Here is a 26,041-nt window from a genome sequence, read left to right on the forward strand (position 1 = left end):
TTACATGTTTAATAAGCTTCTGTCTCATTATATAACATATATACAGAGATGATTGAGAAATTAAATAGACACTCAACAGAAATCAAAGATGTTACAGTGCTTAGTGGCACTCAGTGGCACCCGGTGAGCGGCAGAAGTTGTGCAAAATTACCAGTGACTTTCTGACCTCCATCCATCTAGTTGGTAGTGTAGTCTTTTTGTGAGGTTATGTACAGTGACCATGTGTTGAATTTTGTGGAGTGGCATGAAAGTAAATTGATACATGTATTGTACAGCTGTATGCATGACTGCAAAAACACATAAAATGTATGTTTCTGAGAAAGTGAAGGCCATTAAAAAGGAATAACTTCACATACTGATGTCTGCTAAATAATGTTATGGCAAACAAAATAAACATCCTTCTGCATTGTGTAATTATTCAGCCAGACAGGAAAAAGTTAAAAACTTCTTAATGTGAGATTGAATTGGTGCTCCTAGAATGGTTTAGATAGAAATAGGCTTCGTATATACCAATTCAAGGTCCAATGTTCAAGACAGGAGGCTGAAGGAATGGCCTTAAAACTAAACATTGACTTCACATTTAGAAGACATCCTGGGCTTAGCTACAGAGCCATAAACAGGGAATTCAGAAGTGTAATTGAAGAGGAAGTAAGTGTCTGGGAGTACTTCCATCACTTTGAAGTGAGTACCATCCAGTGTTGTGCATTTTAAGATTATGAGGAACCAGATGGAGTTAAAAGGATTTCTGTGTGTTTATACACGTGAGCCTGCAGCTTTCCCATACATTTTATATACAGTTTTGTATCTTTAATATGTAAGAGTTACCCAAGTATCATGCTGGAGAGGTCTGCAGTGGCATGTTATTCAAACCAAATTTCACATAAATTGGTGAATTAGTATTACCAATATTTGTGTGCAAACCAGACAAGGCCAAAATACATTTACCTCAGTAACAGAGTTCATAAGGATGATTTACTTGCAATGCATACTAGAGGAATAATCCGATCAACTAATAAAGTTAGTTTAATTTTCACAATTACAGCAGTTGCCCTTTATGCCATAATGGGAACTATTTGACACAACTTTTATAATGTCAACTATCCATGTTCATTTACTTTACTTTCTCAAGCAATATTTATCTTATTCTACACATTTTATGACCTAGACAGTGCTGTATTAAGATCACCATCTTTACTGTAGCCTAGACAGTACTGTGGAATTTATATTGTGTTTGTTCTCTTTCCCAGGCATCCAATGAAACAGCCCAGTCACCAACAGTGCAGACTGCTGTTGAAGAATAAAGCTGCCCTTCCCTCTGTGGTGAAACAAAGTTACAGTTATTGGACTATTCATTCCTCGTGGACGGACGGACAGATGCAGAGTTGTGTGGCGAGTGTTGCTGCTGGAAGATCTTCCAAGGCCTAATCAGCTCAATACCCAAGCAACACTCTAAAATTCTGCTGCCATTTCTTTTGTATTGTGACACCTCAAGAAAAAATACTCAAAAATCGAAGCTCATTGCCACTAACAAAGGGTTGCTGTGACCTGTTGCTAGTGTCTTTACAGTGTGCAAAAAAAGTCACTGAATTGCCTGACCTTGGGGATGGGTTTTCTATGTGTAGGTCTCACTTGTCACTGCATCACAAAACAAAGATACAAAACAATTTTTGGATAATTTTTTGACAATTTTTTCAGAACTATTTTCTTAAGATGTTTTTTGTATGTGTACTATTTAAAATATTTTGTATTGTTAAGTGAGTTTTCTGCTTTCTTTAGATTAGAATTATCAATCCATAAAGAGTCCAGTTAATCTTGGGATCTACTTTTTGGGGGAAGACTCTCAATATAACATAACACTGGAAATTTTTTACAGATCTCTACAGTGAACAGTATGCTATTGTAGACTGGTGTCTGCTTGATGTGCCCCATGTTTCAGTACTTAGTCTCTGCAACAGCAAAACACCTGGCTGGCAGCTAAACTGGGACATCCCAGCAAAAGACAACGAATATTCTTTCCCCCTGGTGTTACAGTGTTTTTGCAGAGTACATTGGTGTGTTCCATAGTAAGAGAAACCCCAAATTGCATTTTTCTGCTACTTCTGATTGTCATGTGTAAATGTGTTGGGGGGTAGTCACTGTGATTATCAAAGCGTTACCCATCAGTTGACGTGCCCCAGTTCTCACAGTAATCACTGTTACAAGAGTGGACTATTTTATTGGCCAATTGAAGAGCTACATTTAAAGAATATAGTAAAATAGGTATATAAGATTTCAGAAGAGGGGTGCGTTTGTGTGGCAAGCAGAATATATTGAAATGGTGAATCCTGTACGTTGTGGCATGTATTTGTAAAGTGGGTTGGTTTTGGCAAACTGCGTCTCGTTTACAACCTTCATGAAGAGAGATCATAGGCTTTTTGTTGGACAGACACTAAAAGCAAGGCAGCAGCCATAACAGGTTTCACCATATGTTACGAAAACCATCAAAGTTGAGGAGAAAACGTGGTTTGGACTGTAGAAATGGTTTATAATTGTTTGATGTTCTGCCCCTTCCATTTGCTTTGAATATATGTAGCATAAAAATAAAGATATATAGGTGCTTGTAAAGACCAACCCTGTGTATTGTGAAAAGTGAATTCATTAAGGAAACAATAAAGCAGATCATTTATTACTTTACACAAGGTTTTACATATTTTGGAGTGAAGTTACACTACATCAAATTGAGGTTCACTAGCCTCCTCCTGTTGTGGAGACTCCAACTCGATTGTAACTGGTCCATCATTCTGAATGTTCACCTGCATGTATGCTCCAAACTTTCCATCTGACACAGAAGAAACCTTTATTGTGGTGTAGTTATCATGCAACCAAGTGATGGCAGAAACATGTTGGTTTTGAAGTGAAATAAATTAAATCTGAATCATTTATTCCCCTACCTTATCTGAGAAAGGGAGAAGTCACGTGTTTCCAAAACTCATCATTGTACAATTCAGCAGAAACAGTATATAGTGTGTGTGTGTGTGACGCTTTTTCATAGCAAGTGCTTCTCTCTCTCTCATTTATATATGATAAAATATCATCCGTACAGCACTACGTTATGTGGAGTTGTTATAAGTACTTGATGTTTCTGGTTCAGTTTGTATCATACAATTTTAAGGATATTCTGTGCTGCTGACATTAAAAATACTAAAGTAAACTGGAAAATCTTGCCATTCATTTGATATATTTTTAGGTGTAAATGTATTTTCTGTTTGTCAATTTATGTTATAAAGCTAAAGAAACAAGACAAAATGGTTGTTTAGAATTCAATAACACCAGCTAGTAATGTCATCCTTTGGTCTGTGAGTGCCACCCTGCATGTAAGTAAGACAGTCTTCACAAACTTCAACTGACATGGGCATGAAGGACATTGGACTTAATCGTTTTCTAAACATTGAATATAGATGGCTAATTTTGACAAATATACACCTTATATATACACCAAATATACATCCTTAAATACAAAAATATTATATGAGAAGATACTGTCAGTCTGTGATTTTGACAGATTTACGTGCTTTCAGCCCCCCTGAATACAAAGACATTGTTTATGGAGTTCCATCTATATGTGTATATGAGTATATACAGATGTAGCCCTTGCTAGCACTTAAAATGACTGAATGGATTTTATTCATATTTCTTGACCCAAAAAGTAAGGGCCTTTCAGATGGGCCCCTGAAACAACAGAATTTTCTTGAAAATGACTGTAATGATTTTGATTAAATTTTAGTAATTTATATAAGCCATCTTCCAGCCGCACTATGGCCCTGGGGTCGACTCAGCCTCTAGCAGAAATGAGTACCAGGAATATTCTTGGGGGTAAAGGGCAGTCAGCGCATAAGGCTGACAACCTTAGTGCCATCTATGAGCCCACTGTCTAGAAAATGTGGGAACCTCGACATGTCACAACCCTATGGGCCTCCACGACCTGTTCCAGGGATACCTTTACTTACTTTATATAGGCCATCAAAGTAATGGTATATGTACTGTGGCCCTAAATGATTATGATCATCAATCACCTATCTTGTTTCCAAATTAGTGTAGTTAAAGGTCAATGGTACGTGAGAAAGTATGTGCACTGGCTTCATATTGATTTTTTAAAACTAAATGACTATTTTCTAATTTACTGATGGCATTTATTATATTGTAGGAACTGCCCACATTCAAGCAAATGTTGCAGTGACAACGCAAGTATCATTGCTTGAATGTGGGCAGTTCCCCAATATAATAAATGTCATTGCTAAGCAATGATACTTACATTGTCACTGTAATGTTTGCTTGAATGTGGGCAGTTCCCACAATATCGTTTCACACTTGGCATGAATCTTATATTAATAAGTGCTTTCATCATCAGGGTTCATATAATTTTTCTTTCAACATGAACTTTCCAGTTTCCTTGTGTAGCTGTTCCTCGATTTATATGACCGATGTAATCCAATGCCCTTTTTCCCTTCATTCCTCCACAAACCCACATGATCTATTCACCTTTCTTCCCAAATCTTTTAATTGGTCAGCAAGCAGTTTACATTCAAATGAACACTTTCACGACCTAGTACCAGCACCTAAACCACTGGACAGATTTTCTATTTCAGTATGGGAGACGTTCATCAATGATCAGGCAATTGTGATATTCAACCATGTTGATCTATAATAAAGCCTGATTTATGTAAAGCTATAAGTGCACTTTTCCATGTATCCCTTAAACAGTTTTCTGGGTACTGAAATTTCATATGGAAGATTTCCAACCAGATGTTCTTGAACAATCCAATTTCTGGCTGTACTGATCCATAATCAAGCCTAGTACATAGGTGAGTCAATAAGTAAGTTACAAATTGATTTGGGGTACTACATGTTTGAATGAGGCACTTGAGGCTATCGCCACTAGATGGTAGCATTAATCCGGTGGCAACTGATGATAATCGATGTTTACAAAAGTGAAACAGCAGTTGCAAGATGGTGGCACCTCTGAGTGAGTGTACAACCTTGAGCAGCGCTCCGTTATGCGATTTTTGTGGGCAAAAGGTATGGAATCGAAGAATATTTATAAAGAAATTCTTCCCATCTACAGAGAGAAGTGCCTGTCACACAAGCTGTTTACAATTGGGTGCAGAAGCTCTCTGAAGGGCGGACACACGTTGAAGACGAAAACAGCATCAGCCGGCCAATGGAGATTGCCACAGAGGAGAATGTGCAATGGGTTGAAGACTTAATCTGAGCAGACAGAAGGGTAACTATAGACACTATAGCCACTGCTAATGGTTGTTCACAAGGCATGGCCTACCTCATAATGCATAATGCTTCAAGCGACTTCCATTTGTTTGGCCCTCTTAAACCACATCTTTGGCTGAACATTTTCCCAACGATGAAGCTATAGAAGGGGGAGTCACTGCCTGGTTCCGACAGCAGCTCAAAGGATTTTATGCCGCTGGTTTTCAGGGGATTGTGAAACAATGGAACAAGTGCCTCAATGTACAGGGAGATATGTTGAGAAATAAAAGCATTTTTCAAAGCAGTACTGTTATTTTAGTTCTATATCCATTTGTAACTTACTTATTGACTTACCCTCGTACATATAAGGCCATAAATGGATTTTCTTCCATGCAGCCAATAAAAGAATGCACAAATTTTGCTGAAATTCAATGTGGGACACATCTACCAAAAGCTGTTGGACAGCTCTGATTTTCAGCCATACTGATTGGTAATGAGGCCTAGTTTGCTTAAAGGCATAAATGGAATTTTCCATTTATTTTGTGCACACAGATTTTGTTAAAAGTAATTTACATTTAATTCTTTCTTCCAAGTAACCCTAATAATAAACTACAAAGAATCCTTTCCATTGTTACTTCCATCATTCATGTTCACAACTGAAGCCAATATGTGAAGGGAACAATACTATACAGTAAACCCTTATTCACTGCGGGATATACGCCCCTCAAGAATGGTGCATTCAGTGAATCAGCACTGGACACATTTAATGAGGATGACAGTTGAGCTCTATATTTACACTGTTGCATATGCTGAATAAAACCAAGTTTGTCATACAATACATACAAAAAAAGCAGAACTTTCTAGCATTTTAAACTACAGTGGTATTATATGTATGGTACTACAACATTTAGCGGATTATATATAATCAAAATATCTGCATTTGGCAAATTATTAGTGTTGTGACATGTTGCTCAATGGAGGACAAACCCTCCCCCCAGCAGTGACATGGCGGGTGAGTCAGCGCTCTGTCACCCCCCCTCTGCGCGGTGACATCCCACCCCCGCACTGTGACGTGGCAACAGCGAACGGAATAAAAGCCAGCTGAGCAGCAAGCGAGTTAGTGTGCGAGCAACAGTTCTCAAGGCAGCAGCCTACGAGTTGAGTTGGAATCTAGCCAGCAGAAAGTTATGAGTTAGTGTGTGATAATCTGTGACAGTTTGTGATAACTGAGAATTAATTGGGAGTGTGTGATACAGTGACACTTATATAGCTCCCGTACTGTGAAACGTGTAGACTACTGAGAACAGAGTGAATTGAATATTGTGAATAGGGTTATAAAGTGTGAAACCCCGCAACAGTGTTATAAATAATTGTAGCTGAGACTTGTAGGTTGTTGAATAAACCAATTAACAATCTCTACGGCGTCTTCAGTAATCTAAACACGTTACAGTGTATTATCAGATCCATGGAGGAGGGTATAGTCTGTAACATGCAATCCTTACATACATGTACAAATTGATCATCTTCTCAACAGACAGCCCTAGCAAACAGGAAGAGATCATCAACATATCTGAGTTTTGATAGCCAGATGTGGTGATTTGTGTACAACAGTTTTTTATGCTTAGCCTGGCAGTGTCAGTAATGATAGAAAACTAACCTTTGATGAGATCTGCTTGATACTGAGCTCTCAGAAGACCAATAAATTCTTGATAGAAAGCTTCAGACTTCTCTGTTGCCATTGCATTATGAAAATCCAACTTGTTACCCTTCAGGACATGATAAAGTGTAAACTGGCTTATGCAGAGGATCTCATATCCTTTGTCTTTCACACTTAAGTTCCACCTTTTTCCCCTCTCATCTTCAAAAAGTCGTATGCCCAGAATTTTACGAGCTCTGAAAATGAATACATTTTTTTAATGTTTGCATCCTGTTGTGTGAGTATAACTAATGATTCAAATTCCATCATCAGTGCAACTATAATTTATTATGTTCCACTACATGTTTTGACACTTATAGGGTCATCCTCAGGTGTTGTGATTTACGCATTTTCATTATTGAATTGTAAAGCATGTATACATATTTACATACATGGGCTTAAAATGATTACTTTCTATGTACATTTATATTCTGGCATCTAGATGTTGATTTAAATTCAAGATACATATGGAACTAAAAGTTGATTTTAAATTAATTTAAAAGTGTTGTATGCTGTATTCAGTTTCGTGTTGTTGTAGTAGGCCACACATCTTCTCATCTGATTCTTCTATTATTGGTTATATTTGTTTGTGTGAACTGTTTCTTAAGCACAAATTTATCTTCTTTCCTATTTCCAGGATGTTGATTGTTACTGCTGTTGTGTTGTCTAATTTATGTGGTATGGTCTGCTGCATGGTCTGTTCTACTTCTGGTTACTGCATAGACATATATACTCTAAAATACCAAATATCAATAAAATCCAACTGTTCAGGCACTATAAATTTCACATACAAATAACACAGAACTTAAAAGAATGTTTTCCTTTTGAGGGGGCTGGGGGTGCAATAACCAAATAAATCCAGCAAAATAACTGAATCTTTCAGCATGACAGCCTCTCATATATACTATGTGTCTGTATTCAGGGTTGCTGAAAATATGTAACTCCAACAAATTCAGATTGATTTTTTGAAACTGTTGCAACAAAATGTTAATAGGGAGTGTTGCTGTACTTTTGACATTTTTGGAGGCTAACAACTGACTGACTGCTACAGTGCGGTGGTCCTCGCCAGCATAGTGATTCTAGTTTCCAAGTTCCACAGGACTTATGACAATATAATACAGTCTGACAGCTGTGGGAGCCTTCAAACCCTCCAGTTTTACTAACAGTGTCTAACTATGTAGGATCTTAAGTTATCACAGGAGTAGTTATGGAGGGTGATATCTTTGGGGATATAATGCCACAGTCTGTTGAAAATCGACTGATGTTTCAGAACATGTCACCTCCATCTTCAGGATCGAAGAGTAAAGCAAGCAGGAAACCTGCAAGCTTCCTGCCTGCTATATGCTGACTTATTGCTTGGCTTACTATTAAAGTCTGAAGATAGAGGAGACATATTCCTCCAGAACATCAATTTGACTTTCAGCAGACTACATGGCATTATATAACTCATAATAGTTAACTGCCTTGTAGCACTTCAACAATATATTGCTTTAGTTTGGTTCAGGCATCTAACACCTGGCCTTAATTCTGGTGCTACGTGGTTTGTGTTAATATACCAGGAGACAAACTATATGCCAGTAAGTTATTCACAACCTGCCCAACGATTTAACTGAATGCTTCAATAATGGATAAAGTTGCCCCTGCATATAATTAAGCACCATGCCATACAGATGTGTGAGGAAGTGGATGTATAGCTCTATCACTGTTGGCCTCCACACTAGATGGAGGTAAGTCTAATACCCTAAAATAGTTCACAGCAATTAAGTTCCCAACCCTTTCAAGCTCTCCAAACACAATTGCCCTTTAACATTTGATGCTAAATAATCACTAGTCAGTACAGCATTGACAATTCAGGAGGAAAGGCCTGCTACATGTATATGGCTCCACTCCATCATCACTGTTCATAGCTGTGGCTTATTTTTGGTGTATACCATGCTCCAAAGTGCCAGTGTATGTTGTCTGAATTATAAACAAATAGCCATTACAGTACAATACAATTATTTTGTATATGGACATTATCCATCCCCGTTTTTATTTACAACACAACGTTTCAGAGACTGTTCTGTCTCCACTTTCAGTTGGACCCAGTCGATACAGCTAGTCCCTATCTCCGGACACCAGCACCAACATAAGACATATATATGTACAGTTTCCACAGATGGGGACTAGCTGCATCAATTGGGCCCAACTGAGTAGGTTCCACAAGATGAAACAGAATCCAGTCTCCAAAACCTGTGCCTGAAATAAAAACAGGACGATTGGTAATGTCCTGAAACAACTGTATTAATATACCAGTCACAAAATTTAGATCTTAATTACAGTACAGATCAGGTATTGATGGCTTTTATTTTTTTTATTGCTAGTGGGGTGGGACTGAGCCCCTTGTACTGTGGCCAATTCTGGCCTATTGTACCAGCCCCAGATGACAGGTGAGGGTGATTGTGGAGCAATTGGTGGAATGAAGATTGGCAAGGGAAACCAAAATACTCAGAGAAAACCTGCCCCAGCACCACTTTGTCCATCATAAATCCCACTTGACCAGACCTGGGATAGAACCTGGGCTGCTGCGGTGGGAAGCCAGCGACTAACTGCTTGAGCTATGGCGCAGCCTGTTGACAGCTTTGAATGAGGGATATAATGTGGGAGGACTATTCTGCGATCTTAAAAAAGCCTTTGACTGTGTTAACCATAAGATTTTGTTATCCAAACTGGAATTTTATGGTATCTAGGGATTAATGCTGAAACTAATAGCATCATTCTTACAAGGAAGATTTCAAAGAACAAGAATGCAATCTAAATATTACAATCTGAATACTTGCTCTGATTGGAATAATATCTCTCATGGAGTTCCCCAAGGTTCCATCTTGGGCCCTTTACTTTTTCTGATCTATATTATTGATCTCCCTTTGGTTTTAAACAAGATCTCTACCCCTATCCTTTTCTCTGATGACACCAGTGTTATCATAAGTGAATCCGATCCCTCTATTTTTCATAACAAGTTGAATAAAGTCTTCAAAACTTTAAATATATGGTTCAATATCAATTTATTATCCTTAAATTTCTCTAAAACACTGTATTATATTTGCAGCAAAAAGGCTTTTTGAACAAGATACAAAAATTGCATATGGTAATAACGAGATATCTGATTCATGTCACACAAAGTTCCTATGCATCAATATTACCAACACATTGTCTTGGAAGAAACATATTGTAACTTGTCTGGAATCCAGAAGAGTCACTTCTATGGAAACGCTAGAATAGACCGTTGCATAGGAAACAACAATTGCTCTATTGTAGTTCTAACAGGAGTCTCCACGGTTATAACAAAGGGTTCGTTGCATAGCAGTGACCAAGGTTATATAGCGGGGCTGGATGCATTCGACAGTCAGTCTCGCTATATAACCTTGGTCGCTGCTATGCTAAGAGAGTTCTCCTCTCTTCGCCCCAGGCTTTCCAATCGGCCATCAGCTGTGCGTGTCTGGCGTCCGCCTTCACCTCTATCGTTTCTTGGTAGGACCTCATGTTGGCGTCCATTCTTGCCAGCATTTCTTCTTTGTTGGTTTTTCTCTCTTCTCGCATGGCCAGCAGGAGTTCCATTATCTGTTGTGAGTCCATTATTTTTTTTTGAAGGACGCGTGTTAAAGTTCGAAGTCACTTCTGACACCAATGTAGCGTGTCTTGAGTTCGAATCTTGTCAGTCACGTGTGTAGTTCAATCCCACTTCTGACACCAATGTAGCGTATTTTGTGCATCACGCTACAAATAAGTTCACGCCGTTCTTTGGTATAGCGAATTTATTCTGTTCGCTCGCCTTACACATACTTTACAATCATTTGCACTTGCAGTGTTACAATCACTGCTCACAATATTCCGGCCAACACTGGAATCTCTTCTCTGGCAGTTATTCTAATACTGACTCCTTAGACGGCTATTCCAAGACTTTCTTCTCCGAAGGCCGATCCGAGACTGACTGTCGAATGCATCCAGCCCCGCTATATAACCTTGGTCGCTGCTATGCAACGAACCCTTTGTTATAACCATGGAGACTCCTGTTAGAACTACAATAGAGCAATTGTTGTTTCCTATGCAATGGTCTATTCTAGCGTTTCTATAGAAGTGACTCTTCTGGATTCCAGACACGTTACAATATTGATCAATGTTTACAAAACTTAGCACTTCTTGTTATGCAATTAGAACTGTCAAACCTTATGTTAATTTGGAAACTTTGTTGATGGTCTACTATGCTTATTTTCATTCCATCATGCATTATGGCATCATGTTTTGGGAAAATTCCTCATATGCTATTAACGTGTTCCACATGCAGAAGAGGGCACTCAGAATAGTGATGGGTATCGGTAGTAGAGATTCTTGTAGGCAATTGTTCATAACTTTGGGTATTCTCCCTCTTCAATCGCAATATATATATTCTTTACTGTCGTTTATGGTTAACATGGATTCATATCAATTTATATCTGATATACACAACAGAAATACAAGACAGGGTTATAATTTTAATCTTTATCAACCTTAAGCCCATCGGTCACTGTATCTCAAAGGAGCTTGTTATATTGGTATCAGGGTGTTTAATAATCTTCCTGTTTTCATAAAGTAATTATATAACAATCCTACAGATTTTAAACTGGCTTTGAAAACATTCTTATGCTAACATTCATTTTATACTTAGATGAATATTTTGATTTTAGATATGACAAGAATAATGATACTATTCACTTGTAACGACTGCCAAATGTTGTTATGTATTGATTATGTACGTTTTTATTGCACCTCCTATATGACTGTTTCCACATCCTCCATTATATGGATCTATGGAATGAAATAAAGAACTATGAACTACAAGTTTATAATCGTGTGAAATCTAAAGTTCCCGCGGCGGCAAATACGCCAATTACACTCCGCTGGGATATGATACCACATAGTTTGGGACATATGACTAGCATTGAGCTCCATTCCCCTGCATGTGCCCTGCATATGACGCTGCAGGGCGCCATCTACCGGAAGTCCTTAACCTCCATTTCTGTCGTCTTTTACAATACAGCCAACTTCTTTGCATTACAAATTTTTTCGCGTTGTTGTCGAGTTAGCGTGTACAACGACATTATTTTGTGTCAAAGATTTATTCTGACTGAATTGGAAACTTGTAATATGATGTACTATTACTGATACTTACATGTATTCAATATCCCTTTTGGTGTCATCTTTGGATATTCCAATTAAAACACAAAGACCTCTACCAATGGAACTAATAACTTCATCTTCGACTGCAAGCGAAAGATAATTATGATTCTTCACAGAGCCGTACAAAGTGCAAATAAAGCATATTTTCATAATTCAATGTCTTACCAGTCACAGTAGCTCTCATTACTCTCTGTACGATGGCTTTCATTTAAAAAAACAATTTGTACTTCCACTTCAGAAACTAATCTGCCGCTTTTTCTTGCGCTATGTATTGAAACCGCTTACTGGATCTGTGTCATTATATATTTCACTGCTGTAGGCTTACTAATCCCTGGCAGAGAAATTTCGTACCCGTAGGCCCCGCAGGGCAATAAACAAGGACGTTTAAAGCTTTTAAAGTTTGTGTGTGTGTGTGTAGGCTAGATGTAAAAGAGCGTAGAAAGGGCGTAGAAGGTCCAGAACGTCCAGAAGTCCAGAATTGTATTCGGCATGGTACGGTTGCATGCGAATTAAGGTTTATGGTGTTAGTGGCATCGGTTGTTGTATTTTCGGCAAAGTTTTGAAGAAATATTTTGCATGAATTTCGTAGATCGTAACAATGTCAAACATCTGCCCAAAAATTGCTTCTGAATCCTCGGTGTATGAGCTTACGAGTGTTTTAAATTTTCTTGGGAATGACAGAGTGGAACATAATATCAGTCGTATAATTTTAGGTTTGGTTTCGTCCATATCGATAGACGAAAACCCGGATGTAAAGAAATTGAATATATTGATGTCTGTGTTGAAAGTGAAATATAATTTGAGAGATGTAAAAGCTGTAGCAGGGGATAGTACACTGGACTATAACACCATATTTAATTTATGTGTATCATTACTGGATCACAGTAGTGACCTTAATGGTGAGTGTTTTTTTAGTCTTTGTAGTGTTCTTCAGCAGACATTACTCTTAATGGGGAAGGACACCTTTTATAGTAGTGTTACAAACATTGTGATGAAATGTAAACAGGATTTGACGTTGTTTGTGAACAGTGGAGACATTGAAGAAAGTAAATATGCATATACAAGTAGACCAGAAGTAAGTTTAAGAATTTTTGAAACTGTTTTTGCTGCACTGCTGCAGAAACAAGAGGTAGACAATACATTTAATCCAAATGAAATTGAAAAAAATAAGTTAGTGGATGAGGACATGCATAATTTGATTGCGAGCCTTGTTTGGTGTGGTGTGGAGCACATTTCAATTCAAACTTTGCAGTCTCTCATCCCAAAGGTGCTCATGTATGGCACAGATATCACTTTGCTCCAGAAAATATGGAGACATACAACAGAAAGCTTTCAAAGTGACCTATCACATACATTCCAAATTCTGTGCATCCTTGCACAATTTTATCTTCCCTGTGGCTCACAGAATGTTCAGATTAGCTACAATGTAGCAGAGGAGAATATCTTCTGGAAGATATTACAAAGTGGACTGATAAGTACCGATCCACTGGCTAGGAAGAAGGCACTGTACCTAATGAAAAGAGCTGTTGATGGGTTTTGTCACAAGAATACTTCTTTCACTCTTCAATGTCCTGATGCAGTTTTCTGGTGGGACCCAAATTATTCAAGTAAGATATGGGAGCAGTTCTTTCTTATTATTGAAAGTCTGGAAGAAAAGCAAGTCCACTTAATCAGGCCAGTTTTGCCAGTCGTTAACTTTCTTTCTACACCATCGAAGGAAGGAAAAGTCCTGCATATATCATTGATTTTATGTGTATTCTGTAGAATTATAAGCCATGACAACAGTTTTGTTGTTAAATGGGGAATTATAAACTTCGTTCGAATTCACAGAGAGTGTCATTTTGTAAGATACGGAAATACAATACTGGGATTCCTTGACCCATTAATGAATGCTGTGAATAATTCAGCTTTGTACAGTGGGAACCCTGAACAGTGCTGTGTATCTGAAGTTGGAGAAGCACTGCAGTATTTATTTGAGAGTGTCATTGTGGAATCTTCACATGATGAATGTCGTGCATTCTTTTGTTGCTTGCTGGATGTGATTAACTGCATTTCATGGGCTCCTGTGCCTTTGTTTAATGTAACTTATGCACTGGCATGTGTACCCAGTATTCCAGTCTGGGATGAGCAGAGACTTGGAGTAGTAAAAGATTTTATCTCGGAAGCACTCAGATGTCAATGCACATTCATTCGAGGGGCAATTCAGTGTATGCTTCTGACTACAACAATCCATTTTGCAGACTGTGACTCACTCAGTGTTTGCACAGTTTCACATTATCTGGGGATCTATAGAAGTAGCGAGTCGCTAAAGCGAGGAACGTCATCTTGGCATGACACTGTGGAGTGGATTAAAATGTTTGTCAGTAAGGAGGATGCAGCTAGGTTTGTTAACATGACACTTTCAACTTCAGCGGATGGGGTGTGTCTCAGTACAAGAGCAGTGGCTCGAATGGTTATACTGCTGTGTGATGCTGCACTATTGCCATGCTGTATGATGGATGAGACATGCTCACTGGCCAGATCGTTGTACACAGTACTGTCATGTTTCCACAACTGTGAGAAAAGACTGTATGCCAGTGAAGCAGTACAGAACCATGCTTTACAGCTGATTATGTGTTTGCTAAATGAAAGTCACACAATGAGTGGAGATGATTTGGTTAGGAAAACAGTATCAAGTCATGTGAACTTGATGATGGATCAGATATTTGCATTTATTAGTAGAAGAATGTCATCAGTTACACACTTACAAGATTACCATCTGGTGGACACCTACCTTTCTGCACTGAGTGTTTTTGCTGATGAGCCACGCCTCATGCCTGAGGTTAAAGCAAACCTCAGAAAACTTGAAGACATAGCACTACAGGTGCTAGTGGCACCCACCGCTCCACCCATGTGCCATTATTTCAGTATCAAAGCATTATCATATATATCTTACTGGTTGAGGAAACACTGTCATTGCACCTGTGCTGCTAGTAAGCCTTGTGTTATTTTACAAAGACAAAGCATACTGATAAGTCACATAGTCAGGAATGGGAAGTTGAATTCACCCCCTGTGAAGCAGGACACAGAGCTGAAGCTGACACGGGATTTACAAAGACTGTGGGGAAAGCTGACATCTGGGTATCTGGAAGCAGGTTGGTCCATTGTAGCAAACTTCTTACATTCCTGCCACAGTGCTGAGGATCAAGTTTTGTCCTTGAGAAATGCTGAGGACATTGTTAGTGATATTGCCATAGCACTTGAAATTGGAGGCATGAATGTGTTGGTACCACTGATGAATATTATGGAGAAGATGTTGCCAAAATATTTGATCAGTGAAATGTTCAAGCTGGTTTCTAGTTGTTGGAAAATGATATTTGAATTACGCAAGACCGAGTTGTTCTGGACAACCATGGAAGCATTCATACAGATGCTGTTCCAGCCATCAGTGATGGCTACTGCGACCTGTCGAGATCATTTGCTTCAGGTTAGTTTATCAATTTGGCTATACTGCTTTAAACGTAACGGCATGCTGCAGGGAACTCATTTGGACACTTTGACACTGGCACACCACCTATTAAGATGGGTAGCATGTAAGCTAGGAAAACTAACTACAGCTTGGAGGTGATGAGATTAGGTGTTCAGTAGGATTTTGCAGTGCAAGATTTGAACCCCCATGTTAGGTGGGTCCCTTGTCACTCGCGGCATGGTGGGTCCCAAGATTGCAGGTGGAGGAGCTGCGAATGTATTGAATAAGCAGTCGTGGATAGCCGACAATTGATGGTCCTCCACCTTGGGGGTTGGGCATGGAGCTGGCAATTCCTCACTGTAAAAAATAAGCTTATTACAAAAAATCACAAGAAGACCTAAAAGCATTATGCAGACTGTGGGATGTGACAGCACATAGTCCAGTAGAAGTTCAACATTCCTTTGAAACATCAGGAAATTTCTACCAGGCTACACATCCAAGAAAATGGTATTCTTCATAGTGAGCACTTCTAGAACGTCAGATCGAACATCACCTAGATTCTTCAAGCATATACCTTGCGAGAAACATCATAAAATATATTTTGTTCAGTCCTTTCATTTAAAATTTTAATCTGCTTCTTCATTCTTGAAACTTTCTCTCTGCTAACAGAGCCCAAAAGTTCATCATTGTTAATGCCAGAAGTGACCATCGGGCATGGTCCTGAGCAAGTTCAATATACATCTTGGCAACTTATTTCCCTAAGTTCTGTTCTCCCAACTAGTCACTCTTCTAACTTCTTAAAATGTTTCTGTACCAAATTTCTGCATGCATTCTTTGCTCTCCTCATCCCAGCTCGTGTGGAACCAATCTTTTATTTTGACTGCCCTAAGGAACCATATAAATAACACAGATTCTTGTTATGTGATGTCTTCCATTTGCTTGTGTGCATATAATTTCCTGAGCACTTTCTTTTGAAATTTCTTTTGCCTGAGGCTGTTTGAACAATGTTCCAGTACTCGGACAAAATTTTCTTCCATGGGCAAGCGATAACTGGCCTCTGTAACATGCTGGTCATGCAACTGCAGAAAGTGGTCACGCTTTCTTCACCGGACATTCTGGAGTATTACTGTACCATTATGGTGGAGGCCTTGACATTTGGACCAGTGCATCGACGGGACCAGAGGTCAGTGATCAGACATGCTTCTGCATATTTTGTTATAAAACTGTCATTTATGTGGCTTACTTTACTTGCTTTCTATAGATCTGACGCTTGGTCACTGGTTCAGAGAACACAAAGACTGTGTTTGGTAGTGGGGTCCAGAGGTGAATATATTGATCTAAAACAGATTAAGTATAGGGATTCAAGGAAATTGCATGATGACGAGTTTCATAATTTATCCTGTTTATGTAACACTGTTAGGTTGAATAATACAAGAGGGATGAGATGGATATTGCATATAGCGTGTCTGGGAAAAACAAGAAATGCATACAAGCTTTGTATGGTAAACTTGAAGGTAAGAAATAATGTAGATCTATGGGTGTTAATATTAAACTGGATCTTGGAGAAACAGATTATAAAAGTAATGTGGTTGAGGTGGCTCAGCATATTCGGATGGAGTTTTGTAATGACAGCGATGGAATTTCAAGTTCCATATCAACAGGAAATTTCTTAATACTGAATAAGTTTGAACTGATAAGTCATGTATTGTGCAGTTAATTATTGATTTGTTCAAATATAATACATAATACTTTTTTTCCTTCAGATACTGTGCCTCCTGTGCAGTTCAGTGAATGACATTTTCATGGCAGCTTCTCTAGGAAGCTGTCTGATACATTACCTGAATACACAGCTGTTTTTCTTGTGAAGTGTATGGAAAACAGAAATTGCATTATATTTGGAAAATTAGAGTAAATAGTTCTGTTAAAAATACATCTCTTCAGAGAATGTTTCAAACATTCATCTTATAAAAGATTTGTCTGTGTAGTGCTCCAGCTTTACAGGCGAAGGAATATTAGGCTGTGCAAGTCTTAAATTTCCAAGATGGAAGCAAGTATCTAAAGTATCTCAACCTCAATTTGAACATGGATTGTTCAATCTCAGACTTAAAAAATGTTTAGCTGACAACATTTGCTTTGAGAATCTCAGTGGTTGACGATGCAAAAACGAATGAAATTGTCAGAAAAATCTGTCTGAATCCCTTTTTCTGCTGATCTTTGTGTTTTTCTCAATTTCTGTATGTGTAATTGGGGCTTCACACTTCTGAGTACCAACTCAATGTAATATCAGCAATGCCAACTTACAAGTAGCACAGGATAAAGTGATTAGTGTTACAGGTTAAGGTTCTGGTGGGGAGGACTGGTCTGTTACAGAAACTTCTCATTCTTATCTCAGTTCTCTAAATTTTTCCAAACTCTGGTCTCAGTCTCATATGTGCTTAGATTGTATAATTTTAAGGCATGGATTCATTGAATGTTAAGAGTTTGAGAGGTACTGGATGGAGCAAAGCAGTTCATTAAAGTTTGTATGCATTCTTTTCACAAAAGGATAGAATTGTCACATAATGAAGGAGTGGGGAATCATGTCTTCCCATCCATTATTTGAATTTGTGTGATAGATTTTAGTAACAATTTACTCGTGGTTTACCTGAAGCTGAAAGTGAATTTTATAAAATTAGTCAGCATCTTAATAGATTTGCAAATTTGCAAAGGATTTAGTGTAGAGAGCACAAGATCTACAATGTTTATAAAAAATTATTTTTATATGTTGAATATTTAATGAATTATAAACGTATTTCTGACTCTTGTTAGTCAGTTAGTTAGTTAGTTATTAGAGAAGGTGGGTTTCCCCATGCACTTAGACCTGTAGTGGTCCATTGTGCTTCCCTCTATGATTTCTACCAGCCCCTCTATCCTACCGGTATTGGTGCTTACCATCAGCAGCTACAAGTTTGTATCTGAATAAATGAACAGCAAATCAAATACAATACGCAAAATAACAAGGACTGTATGGCGTAATTACACTACCTTCCTTCATTGAAGGATACTATCCTTACCACACTTGTTTTCATTTGGCCATGTGAGACTGGTCTCTGCACTCATAGTAATGAAGTATTCAGTCCTTTCTGGAGGTTATGTTTCTTTTCAGTTTATAATAACTTTGCATTGTTGTGATTCAAGTGAGCCTTATGTTGTGCAGGGTGATCATGGACACATGCAGGTTCATCTCTTCACTTGGCGACAAATGTTCCATCAATGAGCTGATCTCCAAGTAAGTGGTTAGTATCCAGGAACATGTCTGGTAAGTTAGTTCCTGAGAAAACCATGGTGTCTGCATCTTTTATATAATTACAGGTGCCTACATTTTTGATTCTATGAATTGCATTTAATTGCTGATTAAATTTTAGTTACATTTAGGTAAAAGTCATTATAGTTTGGCCAGCTTTGTATATTGTGTGTTTGACATTTTGGTTAATAAAGTTTAGTTGGAGTTTCCTGTTGCTTTTTGGCACCAATAATTTCTTCTAATTAAGTCTCACAAAGTGTACTGCATGTAATGCACACTGCAATTCTGTGCCTTTCCAATTAAGACTACAACTGTAGAGTAAGGAATTTGGAAGGAGAGTATTCCATGTGATAATAATTGTAGGAGGTGCTGATAGAGGTGTGAAAAGCTAAGCAACCTATAAAGGGTATCAAATTGCCTGTAAGAGTAGATGAAAGTTAAAAGGTTTCACATTGGTAAAAGAAATCAATTTTCAGCTTAAATATGATAAATTATGCAGAATGCATTCTGATTTGGATCTTTAAGAAGAAAAGGCCAGAATGTGCCAGGAAAATACATCAGAATACAGTAGACTCTCGATTATCCGCGGTAATGGCGGGGAGANTTACATCAGAATATTTATTGTTCATAATACCTTTATCTGAAACATGAACCTAGAACTTTAGCCCCATTTTATTAAGTAGGTATAATTTTACTTGATACCACTAGTTGAATGTGTTGGATTGCCAACTCTGTTACAGTGATTGCTGTGTAGATAATGAAGTACGGGCACGGGCTGTGCAGTTATTACTGTCTGCATGTGGCAGCAGCAGAAGTCACCAAGTTGCTGGAAAGCTGATGGATGCACTTATATTGAAAGACCAGACTGAATCGTCATGTAAGAATCGCTATTATGGTGACTCATACCTTCATCGCTTGAAACATCGTATCATGCAGAGCCTTCTGATCCTAGAACCACTGCTTGATAGAGTAAGTGTACCAGTGGTAATTGTCTTAGCTAAGACTCCATCATTGTCTGTTTAATCCACTTTGTGTCTAACAGATATCTATCTAATATGCATTTTCATACTATCTTGCTGTCCCATTCCAAGTCATCCAGTTCACTGCTTTCCTTACCAAACTTCCATATCCTGTCCTCACATCTGAGCTACAAGTATAATGTATAATCTCCCTGATTTCACTACTGAACAACAAGAACTGTACAGGATCACAAAATCCCTCACAGATGGCAGCAGGAGCACATCAGGTTATCATTTGCATTTTCCGTAAAAGTACATTTGTATTGACCATGTTCTGTAACATAAGAGTATATAGATGGGTCATGCCATAGCTGAAGCGGTTAGTCGCTGGCTTTCTCAGTATTGGTTTGTTGCAGGAAATGGCAGAAAAGCTTATGCTGTGGCTCCAAGACAGTCTTCTGATGGAAAGCCAACAGCCAAGTGTCCGCTACCAGCAAGAATGGCTTCTCGTAAGGCTTGTGTACCACCATCTTGACCTGCGAGATAGATTGTGGGACACATTTGAGCAGGTAAGCACATACGTGTACACAGAAGACAATACAAGAATGTGAATGCCCAGCACCACTTACTCCAAAGTAGGAGCCAATGAAATGCAGTTGGCATAGTGATGTTCAACAGGCTGGAGGCCTGGAGTTCAATTCCTGGAAGGGGCAAAGGATTTTTCTCTTCCCCATAAAGTCCAGACTGGCTCTGGGGACCAATCAGCCTCTTATACAGTGGGTACCAGGGTGGGGCAGATGGGTTATTTTCCAAGAGGTTAAGCAGCAGGAACACCTCTGTGTGGTGCTGAGATCAGGGATGGTGGAGGTATCCCTCCACCTCCTCATACATCTTCATGACCTTTACGTTTTACATAGAAAAATGTATTTTATAAACCCACTTTGCTTTTTTTTTTTTTTTTTGCGTGTAGGTACTATCCTACAGTGAAATATTTTGTAAATTCGCAATTCTTCACATATGTTATTAGCATCATGAAGACATCTTGCAGCCATTTAGCATATTCTTTGGTGTACATTATGCCACAGAATTAATGTACATATTTGAAAAGCTCTGTCTTATGAGATACAGTGCTATGTAGTCCATCCCAAAAAATAGAGTTCTTGATAACCACTGCTGTGAGAATCTTAAATCCTATATAATGTATTTACTTGATAAATCATGTGCTATCCAATGTGTACATATATTCCAAAGAGCTATCCACTTTTTCTAGTCCCTGATTTAGATTTTGTCCTCATTCTTCCATCATATTTCTGTTCATTTCTATTATCTTCTCAGTACCTTCTATCAAGATTTGTCTTAGTCTCTGTCCAGGTCTTCCTGTGTCTTGTTTAGCCTGCCATAACTGTAGGGTACATTTCTTTTTCTGTCCTATTTCGTTTCTCTTCACTATGTTCTGAATATCAGTGTTATGCCCTTATGGCCTAACAAAGGGAGATTTCAAATCCCAGGGCTGTAAGGTGACCCATCAAACTGTTGCAACCAAGAAAGTTGGTAACAAAATACAGTTTGCCCAACGTGTGGCAAGTCTCACCTGTAAAGACTGAACCTGCAATTGCAACAGCTGTAGTCAACTTTTGCTGTTAATGTAAGTTGAGAGAAATGCTGACTCACAGAAGTCTTCCATAATCCTTATATCAGTGACTATGGGCAATCTGATATCGGAACATTGTATGAGTAGCTAGGGTAGGCTATGCCTCATAGCCTACTGACGCTGTAACTATCATGCTACGGACGGAAAGCCACACCAAGAGGGTCATGAGACACAGACCGTGCCACTTCTTCAGTGCTGCACTCTTGTGCAACCAAGGTAAGTGAACCTGCGTCGTATTGCTGATGACCAGAGAGATGCTTCTAGGACACTGACCCAAGGCTAGATAAATATGAAATTATGTAACTTAACTCACCCTCAGATGAGTATAGACAGTGTAAATAAACATAGGCGATAGCGGACCCCCCATGTTACAAGTTTATTCCCTGGAATCCCAACCACCAAAGAACCAGAAACTACTGATAGTAATATATGGAGATAAGATTGGACAATGACCCTGAAGCCCCTCCTTGAAGGATCCCCAGTCCATAATGCCCTTTTAAGTGAACATAGCTTTCCAGGGTGGTTTACATGAACTAAACTGCCATCCCAAGGTATACAACAAGTGATAGCAATTGGGGTAGGAAAACAGACTACATCATAACAGTGTGTCAGCAGATGAGATAGTACACCACTGCATAGCAACCAGAAATCAGTATGTGATATAATATTTATGCTGTTCTGTGTGATTTTTTTCAGGCAAGAGAGAAACGGTCTGGCAGCATATGCTCATTCATTGCTGTTGCGTACCATGTGTCATGTGTGCTGAATGATGAGCAGGAAATGTTTGTGGAAAGGAGTGTGCATAAGATACTGCCTTGGTGCATGGCCCAGCACTTTAGCATGCGCCTCTATGCTCAGGTAACCATTATTCTGAGTGTATTTATGCTTCTTCTCTGTTATAGGCTTACAAACATATATAATAAATTGGTTGTCTGCATAAGCAGACATACCAGATGTTCTGAGTTTGCATTCCTCTTTGGTCTTGATATGCATTTCATGCTGGTGTAAATTCTGTTGTTGGCAAAGACAATCAGTATTAAAGATACTACACTGCTATCAGCATAATTTTTGTATTATATATTGTTAGATGTATATAATATTATATCTTCCCACATTATACATATCAGAACTTACAGTCTTTGAACTGTAAAGAGAAAATAATTTGTTGTATTTTTCATAATGTGATTTTGCTGCAACAATTGAAGTGATTGTTTTCATGTGGAATGACTTGCTGTGATCATAAATGAGAAGCTCCAGCAACTTAGTCAATTAAATCTTAATCTCATGCTCACATTAACATATGCAGACATACACATTCTGTGGGAGGAAGAACAGTTCAATTATTGTGGAGAATAAGAGACTTTGATAGTTATTATGTGTATTCAGAAAACTATTCTTGGTTCACACATATATTGGGTTTCTGGACTTTATCCATCATCCTGGTTTTTAAGATTACAAATAAAAACAGACGTTTCAGAAACTGGATCTGTTTCCGTCCTCAGGTGAAGGAAAAGGGGAAACACCTATTCTGTTGGGTCCATTATTCAGAAAACTATTCTTGGTTCACACATATATTGGGTTTCTGGACTTTATCCATCATCCTGGTTTTTAAGATTACAAATAAAAACAGACGTTTCAGAAACTGGATCTGTTTCCGTCCTCAGGTGAAGGAAAAGGGGAAACACCTATTCTGTTGGGTCCATTATTCAGAAAACTATTCTTGGTTCACACATATATTGGGTTTCTGGACTTTATCCATCATCCTGGTTTTTAAGATTACAAATAAAAACAGACGTTTCAGAAACTGGATCTGTTTCCGTCCTCAGGTGAAGGAAAAGGGGAAACACCTATTCTGTTGGGTCCATTAGAAATGTCACAAAACATGAAGATTATAAATACCTGAGACCAGGCTAAGTCCATGAGAGCTAATAAGAAAAATTTTCATAACAAACTGTTGCAAACACATACAAGCGTGGAACCAGGATAGCTAGATCTGTAGAAATTTATGCTACGAAACCAAACTCATAACCAGGTCCCTGACCCCACGGCATGGAATAGAAAGAAGAACTAGTAACAAAATTAGTGTCTAACTAGTGTCAACAATGGAGTAAATCACGTCAATCTAATTTAGAACTTAATAGAAATGAATAAAAGCAAATATCTCGTCATACAGATCTTCTATGTGAATTGGTGACTTCATTGCTGATAATGGGGATCCAAATGGGAGAAAAGTCCAAACTGGGTTGGCTAATTGGGTTGGCCAAGCATGCCATATGGGCCGCTTCCTTGTATTTCCTATACCTGATGTGGCTTTCAATATCCAAAATCTTAGCTTCATCCCAGCCTACCCTATGTCCCTCTTCATAGGCATGTTGGGCTAATTTAGATTTTTCTAGAAGACCTTCTTTTAGGTTATGCCTATGTTCATGTTTTGTGACATTGGTTTGTCCAGTGATTGAGGCTAGCTCTTTCTAACGGACCCAACAGAATAGGTGTTTCCCCTTTTCCTTCACCTGAGGATGGAAACAGATCCAGTTTCCAAAACATCGTGTTTTTATTTGTAATCTTAAAAACCAGGTCGATGGATAAAGTCCAGAAACCCAATATATCAGTGTGTTATACACCATCGTCAGAATCCTATAGTAACTACACATATTCTTGGTTGTTCAGAAGTTAACAATTCAGTGTTGAATATATAGTGGAACCTTGAGAATTTACAAAATTCCCGAAATACTCCTCATAATGGATGCTCTTATTATCAAAAAAATGATTGAAATACATAACTACAAGTTTGTCTCCTGTGTTTTATTATGTCTGAAACATTATGACACTAAGGTTTAAAGAATAATGTGGGTACAGCAATATTTCTTCTTTTTTGAAGTATCATGGGGATGTGAAAATAATGAAGAATAGTTTGGCATTCTCATAACTGTTAGCATTATCTGAACCAAAACGTTAAAGATTTTATTGAACTTAACATCTTCTACTCACAACTGACCGCCAATTAGGAGCTGTCTTGTATGAGCATACGTCCCACCCACTATATTCTGCATGCCTGCAAGCACAAATAATTGATTTTCCACTATCAGTGTACTGTGACTTATGAGTCCTCTCCACCGTCTGGCTATAGTTTGCTGCATATGTATACATGTGAAAATACCTGCATTGACTTGCATTGGACTTTGGTAACAGACATAACACATAAAGTAGTTTAAATCACACCAGTACTTATGTATTCACACTGCTTCATGTCTTGTTATAAACATCGATTGGCATACATACAACTTTCTGCTGTTAACATGCATAAGTGATGGTTGTGAATCAACCGTTATACTTATTGTAAATGCGTGTTATGGTAGCTACACATGAACTTTACATGAATCTATAACCATTTATTTTTCTATCAGATGACCTGTTTATGGTACCACACTTGTAATGAAATTAGTCTTTTCTTTTTTTCAAGCTGCTGACTTCACACAAATGATTATTTCAAGTTTCGTATTCATGTTTGAGCTCTTCTGTTTTCATTGCCATAATTAGCATTTTTAAAAATTTTGCATGTATTGCCAAGTGAAACGCAAATGTTTGATATAATAAAACCTTGAACATGCATGTATGTACACTCAACTCTCGATTATCTGGGGCGGATAATCCGGTTTGTGGCTTAACTGGGGTACCGGGGCTTTTTGAGGCTTATATGTTGTTTAATATTCATTCACTTTTGTTTCACATGGTGAGTTGTAACACTATTTTCACACTAGTGTGAACCGAGCTCCACATTTTTTGGTCCCGTTATGCTAACACAGTGTTCTAGGGTAGGGGTGAAAGAATGCAAGGATTTGTGGAAAGTTTCAAGGACAGATACACCGCCCCATTTAGTCTCTTTGTATCGATCATCAAGTGCGTTAGCAAAATGTCAGGGTGTAAAAGGAAGCGTGTTGTGTTAAGTATTCAACAGAAACTTGAAATTATCAATCAGTTGGGAAAAAGAGGCATAGTTAAACAATTAGTAATGCAATACAGTATTGGAGAACAAACTGTTCGTGATTTGAAAAAACAAAAGAATCAATTAATTTCCTTTGGTTCATCTTCTAATTCAAGCGGAATGAAGAAGAGAAAAACCATGAAAAAATCAACATATGATGATCTCGACAAAGCAATGCTGATCTGGTTTAATCAACTAAGGGCACAGGGAACAACAATAACATGAGCAGTTTGTGCTAAACGAGTGAATTTTTTTTCTGAAGCACTTGAACTACAAGGAAGTTCTGACGCTTCTTCTGGTTGGCTAACACGTTTCAAGCAGCGTCATGGAATATGAGAAATTAGTATTCAAGGTGAGAAATTGTCAACGGACTTGTCATCATCGGTTCAATTTTGCACCAATTTTGATAGTTTCGTGAAAAGTGAAAATCTGCTGCCAGAACAAATCTATAATGCCGATGAAACGGGTCTTATTGGAAATGCTTGCCAACCAGAACTTTGGCATTTCAAAATGAAAGACAGGCTCCAGGTCACAAATCCAATAAGGAGAGATTGACAGCCTTGTGCTGTTCTAATGCATCAG

The 26,041-nt window shown here is 38.3% G+C and overlaps 3 protein-coding genes across 11 annotated transcripts in view; 2 read left to right on the plus strand and 1 right to left on the minus strand.

The window, feature by feature from the left end:
- LOC111863358 (A-kinase anchor protein 200) overlaps nt 1-2,445 on the plus strand; it is an 86,264-nt gene extending 83,819 nt beyond the window's left edge. For all 4 annotated transcript variants that reach the window (XM_023849614.2, XM_023849617.2, XM_023849615.2 and 1 more), the window contains one exon: nt 1,248-2,445. In XM_023849614.2, the coding sequence (XP_023705382.1) occupies nt 1,248-1,301 (54 nt within the window). In that variant the 3' untranslated portion in view covers nt 1,302-2,445. The remainder of the gene's footprint in view (nt 1-1,247) is intronic.
- A 192-nt stretch (nt 2,446-2,637) lies between these two features.
- On the minus strand, nt 2,638-12,488 carry LOC111863359 (D-aminoacyl-tRNA deacylase 1). The gene is made up of 4 exons (XM_023849618.2): nt 12,299-12,488; nt 12,126-12,216; nt 6,899-7,134; nt 2,638-2,818 (listed from the first exon to the last, which is right to left on the minus strand). The coding sequence occupies exons 1-4, from the start codon at nt 12,339-12,341 to the stop codon at nt 2,703-2,705; spliced, it is 486 nt and encodes a 161-aa protein (XP_023705386.1). The 5' UTR covers nt 12,342-12,488; the 3' UTR covers nt 2,638-2,702.
- Nucleotides 12,489-12,569: 81 nt separating this feature from the next.
- LOC111863356 (probable methyltransferase TARBP1) overlaps nt 12,570-26,041 on the plus strand; it is a 28,526-nt gene continuing 15,054 nt past the window's right edge. For 3 of the 6 annotated variants that reach the window (XR_004512901.1, XR_002842584.2, XM_023849612.2), the window contains exons 1-6: nt 12,570-15,599; nt 16,595-16,764; nt 18,778-18,849; nt 19,605-19,833; nt 20,240-20,392; nt 22,171-22,332. Coding sequence is in view for 3 of the 6 variants with exons in the window: in XM_023849612.2 (XP_023705380.1) it covers nt 12,732-15,599; nt 16,595-16,764; nt 18,778-18,849; nt 19,605-19,833; nt 20,240-20,392; nt 22,171-22,332 (3,654 nt within the window). In the remaining 3 variants the exon portion in view is untranslated. The remainder of the gene's footprint in view (nt 15,600-16,594; nt 16,765-18,777; nt 18,850-19,604; nt 19,834-20,239; nt 20,393-22,170; nt 22,333-26,041) is intronic. The other 3 variants (XR_002842583.2, XM_023849610.2, XM_023849611.2) reach the window with 3 other exon arrangements.

This window comes from Cryptotermes secundus, unplaced genomic scaffold, assembly GCF_002891405.2.
Source record: "Cryptotermes secundus unplaced genomic scaffold, Csec_1.0 scaffold509, whole genome shotgun sequence".
NCBI classification, from domain to species: domain Eukaryota; kingdom Metazoa; phylum Arthropoda; class Insecta; order Blattodea; family Kalotermitidae; genus Cryptotermes; species Cryptotermes secundus.

Bases quoted from the DNA above. Each gene is read 5' to 3' on its own strand.
- LOC111863359 (XM_023849618.2), bottom strand. From the start codon at position 12,341: ATGAAAGCCATCGTACAGAGAGTAATGAGAGCTACTGTGACTG. The intron at 7,135-12,125 runs GTAAGTATCAGT...ATTCATTTTCAG, and splicing joins AAAAGGGATATTGAATACAT to AGCTCGTAAAATTCTGGGCA. The intron at 2,819-6,898 runs GTTAGTTTTCTA...CTTCTGTGTCAG, and splicing joins TCAAGCAGATCTCATCAAAG to ATGGAAAGTTTGGAGCATAC.